This window comes from Engraulis encrasicolus, chromosome 18 (genome assembly GCF_034702125.1).
Source record: "Engraulis encrasicolus isolate BLACKSEA-1 chromosome 18, IST_EnEncr_1.0, whole genome shotgun sequence".
NCBI classification, from domain to species: Eukaryota; Metazoa; Chordata; class Actinopteri; order Clupeiformes; family Engraulidae; genus Engraulis; species Engraulis encrasicolus.
In genome coordinates, this window is record NC_085874.1 from 22,521,207 (window position 1) to 22,528,706 (window position 7,500).

The 7,500-nt window shown below is 44.3% G+C and overlaps 1 protein-coding gene across 2 annotated transcripts in view; it reads right to left on the bottom strand.

Annotated features, from left to right (window-relative positions):
• The window catches only part of ccdc85cb (coiled-coil domain containing 85C, b), an 86,074-nt gene that overhangs the window by 4,771 nt on the left and 73,803 nt on the right, over positions 1–7,500 (bottom strand). For both annotated transcript variants that reach the window (XM_063223287.1, XM_063223288.1), the window contains 2 exons: positions 4,020–4,112; positions 2,361–2,462 (listed from right to left, as the gene is read on the bottom strand). In XM_063223287.1, the coding sequence (XP_063079357.1) occupies positions 2,361–2,462; positions 4,020–4,112 (195 nt within the window). The remainder of the gene's footprint in view (positions 1–2,360; positions 2,463–4,019; positions 4,113–7,500) is intronic.

A 7,500-nucleotide genomic window follows, 5' to 3' on the forward strand; every position in this document is an offset into this window, starting at 1 on the left:
AGAGCCGTATGGTCGAAAATGCTGAAAATTGGCACACGCGTTCAGGACCGTGTCAGCATTACCCACAGCAATTTATAGGTCCCCAGCCCCAACCCTCTAGCGCCACCAGCAGGCCAAAGTTGCAGGTACATTTCTGCTTGTAACTTTTGAACCGCTGGGTCAATTTTCAAAAACTTGGTATCCCTGGAATCCTTGGGCCAAGACGAATCCAACGCACCCTATGACGTCATTTTCCGCCTGGATAGTTTTCCCGCCATTTTGAATTTTGTGAAAATCAATAAAAACCCATAGCCTCCCTCAATTTTTGACGTTTTTTTCTGAAAATCGGTATATAGCATCTCTGGACTGAGCTTCACAAAACTTATGCCTTCAATTTTGTATAGCTTTTATCGTTTGCCCGTGACAGCCAATCAAAAACGGCCTAAAAGTCGCCAAACAGGAAGTGAAGTCATATCTTGGCAACCCATGGTCAAAATCTTCTGCAAATTGTCACAGACATTCTTGTCCATGCCATGACCCACCAAAACAAATTTCAGGTCGCTAGCTCAAACTCTCTAGCGCCACCAGCTGGTCAAATTTTTAGCTATGTTTTTGCCCGTAACTTTTGAACCGTACGCTCCATTTTAAATCTGGTGGTACCGTTATAATCCTTGGGCCAAGACGAATCCAACGGATCCTATGACATCATCGTCAGCCAATCAAATGCAGCCTAAACGCTGCCAAACAGGAAGTAAAGTCATATCTTGGGAACCCCTTGTCACAATCTTCTGCAAATTGTCACAGTCTTTCTTGTCAGTGCCATGACCCACCAAAAAAAAATTCAGGTCGCTAGCTCAAACTCTCTAGCGCCACCGGCTGGTCAAAGTTTTAGCTACATTTCTGCCTGTAACTTTTGAACCGCATGATCAATTTTTATTCTGGTAGTACCGTTGAATTCCTTGGGCCAAGACAAATCCAACGCACCCTCTAACATCATATTCGCCACAATAGAATGCCCGCCATTTTGAATTCTGTGAAAATCAATAAAAACCCATCTCCTCCCTCAATTTTTGACATTTTTTCTGAAAATTGGTATATAGCATCTCTGGACTGAGCCTCACAAAACTTATGCCCTCAATTTTTTATATCTTTTATCGTTTGGCCGTGACAGCCAATCAAAAACGGCCTAAAAGTCGCCAAACAGGAAGTGAAGTCATATCTTGGGAACCCATTGTCACAATCTTCTGCAAATTGTCACAGTCTTTCTTGTCAGTCCCATGACCCACCAAAAAAAAAAATCAGGTCGCTAGCTCAAACTCTCTAGCGCCACCAGCTGGTCAAAGTTTTAGCTACATTTCTGCCTGTAACTTTTGAACCGCATGCTCAATTTTGATTCTGGTAGTACTGTTAAATTCCATGGGCCAAGACGAATCCAACACACCCTCTGACATCATATCCGCCACAATAGAATGCCCGCCATTTTGGATTTGGTGAAAATCAATAAAAGGCTCCTCATCCTTCAAATTTTGTCTGATTTTCACAAAACTTGACACACATGATCACTGGAGCACTTTGAAGAGATCCCCAAAGGCGTTTTATTACATCTTTTACCGTTTGGCCGTAACAACCAATCAAAATTCTCCACACAGACGCCAAACAGGAAGTAAGCTCATATCTCAGCGACAAATAGTCAGAATCTTTTGGGAATCGTCACACACATTCTTGGCTATCCCATGACTCCCCACAAGAACTTTCAGGTCTCCAGCTCACTCGCTAGCGCCACCGGCAGGTCACAAATCAAATTTCGAGGTATATTTCTGCTTGTAAAAAATAACTGTGCGTGTCTCTGACAGTCTGCCTGCTCAGCTCTTTCGGTTCCCATGGCGACTTTTGCGGACTTTCTGCTTGGCCCCGCATTGCTGCTTGCAGCTATATTTTTTAATAGGACAATATTAAAGAAATTTCACTTTGACACAATGATTAGTGACCTGTTAACAACATATATAACAACTTGTATAGCCCTTTTTTAACAAAGGTAGAGCATGTGGGCCTGTGAGTGGGTGTATTATTTTCTTTAGAATATTCTTGCATTTGAATACAAACAATTGGTAAAGCCACTGTGATTTGTCACACCAAAGCATAAGTTACCTGTCAAAGTGGCTAGACTGAAATTGGTCCTATAGTTTTACCAGCATTTGGCCGGTTGGCAGGTGCCAATGTCAAGCCCTGATGCCCAGTAGCGAAAAGGGGCTATTGACAGGACAGGGGTCCCAGCAGAAAACGTTTGGGAAACACGCATGGCTATAGAGAGCATGTGAGTGGGTGGATTGGTTGGTGGGTGTTATCATAAGTGTTGAGCTGTGTGGTTGCTTGTGACTCACGTTGCACATCTCCCGCACGATCGCCTTCTCCTTTTCACTCAGGTCCTCGTTGTTGAAGTCCTCTGGCACCTGCTTGTCCAGGTTGTCATGGACCTCCAGGACCTGGACAAACAAACGCAATGTCAAACTTCTGTGTTATAACCCTGTTACATAGATTTTGGAAATTAAGTTCACTTGACTTGACCACATGGGACAGCATAATATATCATTACATCAGCCAAGGAGGTAATGTTCGGTCATGTTGGTTTGTCTGTCTGTCAGTCTGTCATAACTCAAAAAATAATCAACGGATTTGGACGAAACTTTGTGGAGTTGCTGATAATGACCCAAGGAACAAGTGATTAAATTCTGGCGGCGATCTGAATCACGAACCGGAACCAGGACTTTTTAAAAGATTCTGTCAGCAGGATAACTCAAAAAACTGATTTGGACAAAACTTTGTGGAGTTGTTCGTGATGACCCAAGGAACAAGTGATTCAATTCTGGTGGTGATCCGGATCACGAACCGGAACCAGGACTTTTTAAAAGATTCTTCACCATTGCTGGCCTATATATCTAGACGCCTTTAGTGACCAGAAATTGAATTGCGGCGACTCCACAAAAGGCAGAAAGACTTAGGGTGTAACATCAATTATTCTATCAAGCCGCTTCCTTGGCGGAGGTCTGTGCTCTCTGAGTGCTTCTAGTTTAATCATTGATTGGCTTGTTCACAAGATTAATTAACTTGAAAACATAACGTGTGACTTTAAGACCCCAAGGACCTACGGCGCTATGCACTGTAATGAGAGGGGACATCACATGGGACATTTCACATGTAATAGGGTCATCCAAAGAGCCTGGCTGTCGTACTGTACCAAGCATAGAGATGATAAGCCGTAAGACGCTAAGTGCATCAGCTAAATATAATGTAACGTTAACGTAATGTACTGTGATTTAATATATAGGCCTGGACATCCTCCCACAGACAGGATGTTCTCAGAGGAGGGATCAACAGTCCTTGACTGAATGCCTGAATAAGGTTGAAAAATGAGAAAAGGTCGCACCATGCATAGGTTTCTTTATTACACAGACGCATTTCGGCGTTCTGCCTTCCTCAGTGAGGTTTCTTTATTACACAGATGCGTTTTGGTGTGAGGAATGCATGGTGCGACCTTTTCTCATTTTTCAGTTTTACAATATTTTGGTCAGCACCCTTAAAAGAAGAGAAAAACTGTTGGGTGACGCCTGCTCCAACCTTTATGCCTGAATAAGGCACAAAGTTTTAATGCATTAGAGCATCAGCGGGGTTGGTGGTGGCACGGGTGATATAGGAGCCTGTTCGGCAATAAGAAAGTTGCAGGTTCGAGTCCCGCTCTGCCTGTCCCCATCGATGTGTCCTTGAGCAAGATATCCGTGGCAGCCACTGGTGTGTGAATCATTCAGAATGGGTGAATGTGAGGTATGCAATGTAAAGCACATGAGTGCTCAAAGGTGTGGAATGGCGCTATATACTAATGCACACACATGAAGGAATTTTTGTAAGCAGGTAACCCATTTACACCATAAACTGCTGCTATTTTATTATGTGTTACATACATTGACTCTCATACAATACCCCTGGGTAATTGTCACGACAGTAGTGTACTTGTGTATAATAACACGCCCCTTAGATCTGTTTACCTTCATAGCGTGCACCACAGCTTCTGGCTTCTGCACCGAGCTGAGGAAGCCAGCGGAGGGGGAAGACTCACTGGTGGGCAGCCGGCCTGTGCCCTGTGGAGAGAGAGAGAGAGAGAGAGAGAGAGAGAGGAAGACGGGTAGATGGATAGATAAAGAGATGGATAGAGGAAAAGACGAGAAGAATATAAGATAGTGTACAGCTCTGCTGAGGAACAGTGGGTCTGTGTGACACAGTGTGTCATCACAAGACAGATGCATCTGCCCATCAGTGTCCTTGGTTGAACCTTTCCGCACTGCTTTTCAGCGTGATTAATTGGACTAATTAAGACAAGTCCTGTTGACACAGGGAGCTGTGAAACAAGGAGAGAATGACAACAAACCCTCCACAAACACTCCATAACTATTAGCCTCGCATCTCCTCCACTCCAATGGGCCTACTACACAAGCAAGACTTGTCTGACATTCGCTTTGAAGAAATGATGCAGTTAGTGGTTCTAGTGTGGTATGAGTATGGAATGTAGTTTCGGTGTGTGTGTGTGTGTGTGCGTGCGTGCATGCTTAAAACCTCCCAGGACTTCTCATGTTGATTCAGACAGTGGGCTCCACCCATAGCTCTGAAGAGCAGCAGAGGATGGATTCTGAGTCAGTAGCCTTCGGCCATGTTTTCTACTCATCAGGGCATAAAGACAGCGTATGAGTTCTTCGCTAGCTAGCGTTCCCGCTTGGCTCGTGCACCGGATCAAGCTTGTTCAAACACTCTGGAGAACCACTGAGAAAAGCTGTCAGGGAGCATCAAGCTCTGGACTGTGGCCTTTGGGCTTAAGGGAACAGTCCACCCTTTTTGATTTTCCACACATTTTCAGTATTTTCCAAGTATTACAAATGAATGTGCAAATCATTTTCTTCTCACTGTGTTCAGCACACTTACTATATTGATATTAGATTATTAGCATAGCTTAACATTCACTGGTAATAAATGGTACGATTAGGATCATCTACAATTAATCACTGGATGGAATTAAATAGCCCTTTTGCACTCTGGTGAATTTAACATTCATTCAAGTGGTTTATAAGTACAGTTCAGTTGATGATGTTTTATTTCGTAGCATAGACTTCTATCGTTACGCTTAATATGGCTATACTATTTAACTACTAGGCAATACAAAGACATAGATAAAAATCCCATATATTCTCATATTTTACCAGGGCTTTACTACATATGAGACGTTTCCTGCCAGCCCTGGCTGGATCATGGATATGACATTGGTGAGCAGAGAGACAGGGATCTGAATGTTAAGGGAATGTGAAGAGTAAGAGAGAAGATCTGAAGCACTCTGAAGTGGAGTTAAAAGTCCTTTGTTCTATTATGTGGGACATCAAGCTAACGCGTTTCAGTTGTGTGACCTTCTTCAGGGCTTATCAAAAAGGCAAAGCAGGCAACTATTCCTTTCTCTCTCTCTCTCTCTCTCTCTCTCTCTCTCTCTCTCTCTCTCGCTCTCTCTCTCTCTCCTCTCTCTCTCTCTCTCTCTCTCTCTCTCTCTCTCTCTCTCTCTCTCTCTCTCCCCTCGATTAAGTGAATGTGAGAATGTCGAGTCTAAAAACTTTTGAAAGCAATCATTTTTCACTCATCCTATTGTCGTTGATGTTAGTGTGAATGTGTGTTGTATGCATGGTGTGTCTATATTCCCTAGTCGTGTGTCTGCCTGTATCTCAGACACATCCAAGATCTTCCCTGCTCAGCACAGCAGAGTTTAAGACAGGGCATCGCAGTGCCTACCTTCCCAATCGCCCACCTCTGCTTCCTCTGGCCCAGGGGTTCCCAAACTTTACCACTGTAAGGCCCCCTATATACCAGTAGATTCCAGCCAAGGTCCCCCTGACATGGGTCGTGGCACACACATTTTATTCGGCGCAACACCTGTCATTAATAGATAAGTGCACCCCTAAATCCATGCAACTACAACAGGGAATGTAATAAGCCTGACTATGACTATGCCATAAATGACTGACATGACAGACGTTTCGGCTGCACAGAGCCAGAGAGGGTGACACTGAAGAAGGCTCTGTGCAGCCGAAACGTCTGTCATGTCAGTCCCTGCAATGTTAAAATAAAAAGAAAACAACAAGAAAGAAGAAAAATTGAGAACGATCCATTTCCTACTACTATGCCATAAATTATGCCTTTTCGTTTTGGAATACTTTTCCTTTCAGCTTGCCGCGGCCCCTCTGGCACCCTTTTGCGGCCCCCCAGGGGTCCCCAGCCCCCACTTTGAAAACCACTGCTCTAGCCTGTTTCTGCTAACGCATGGAAATGCCCAATCCCATCACAGCACAATCAATCAATCAATCAATCTATAAAGTCTCCTCCCCCCCCCCCCCCCCAAAAAAAAAACCCACCATCCCGTAATGACAATGTTGCCATAGAAACTACATGACAACAGCTCTGGAGCATATTCAGAGAGTGAAGCGCGGCGTAATCATCCTAATAGACCAGAGGAACGAGTTGTGCTGAGCAAGAAGTACCCACGACACAGAGAGAGGGGGAGAGAGAGAGAGAGGGAGAGAGAGAGAGAGAGGGAGAGAGAAGGAAGGAGAGAGAGAGAGAGAGAGAGAGAGAGAGAGAGAGAGAGAGAGAGAGAGAGAGAGAGGGAGAGAGAAGGAAAGAGAGAGAGAGAGAGAGAGAGAGAGAGAAGGAATGAGAGAGAGAGAAGGAATGAGAGAGAGGGAGGGAGAGAGAGAAGAGCAAGTCTTTATGTCCAATCAAGGAGTAATTTGATGATCTAACACAATTATCCAGCCCTGTCCTCTCTAACTGTAAATTCCATTATAACCCCCCCCCCCCTCCACCCATTTCTCTCCTCCGCACCCTTCTTCTCCTCACCCTCTTCCCCCTTATGCCCTACTCCCCTCTCCTCTCCTCTCCTCTCTCCCACCATCTATATTTACTGTACGGTCAATTTACAGTTACAACGTACTTGCTCTCTTGCCATCTATGAGCTGTGGCCTAATAGCGCTGCTGCTAATTGAACACGTGTAAAACATGCTAATTTTCTACACGTAAAACACATTTTTCTACCCATTAGTCACTTTCCCATGTAATTACTGAGGCGCTCTGAGCCAAAACCCTGGGCGTTGAAGCTACTGCGCAACCCTTCACTGGTTTTGTTCCGATGGTCTTCCTACATAGGGCTCTAAATTAACTTTTTTCGGTAACACTTTACAATAACGTCCTATTCACAGCAGTAAGTTGGTCTTTTCTACCAGCCAAAATGAAATGTCACCAGCATTTGGCCAGTTGGCTGTTCTTAATTTAGGGCCATGTTCCTACATAACAGCAACATTGCTGTAAAAGACTTTCAAGTGTGATTATTGAGTGTTTGTCAAGTGTGATGAGAGAGAGAGAGAGCGAGAGAGAGAGAGAGAGAGAGAGAGAGAGAGACAGACAGACAGACAGACAGACAGACACAGAAGATTTGCAAAA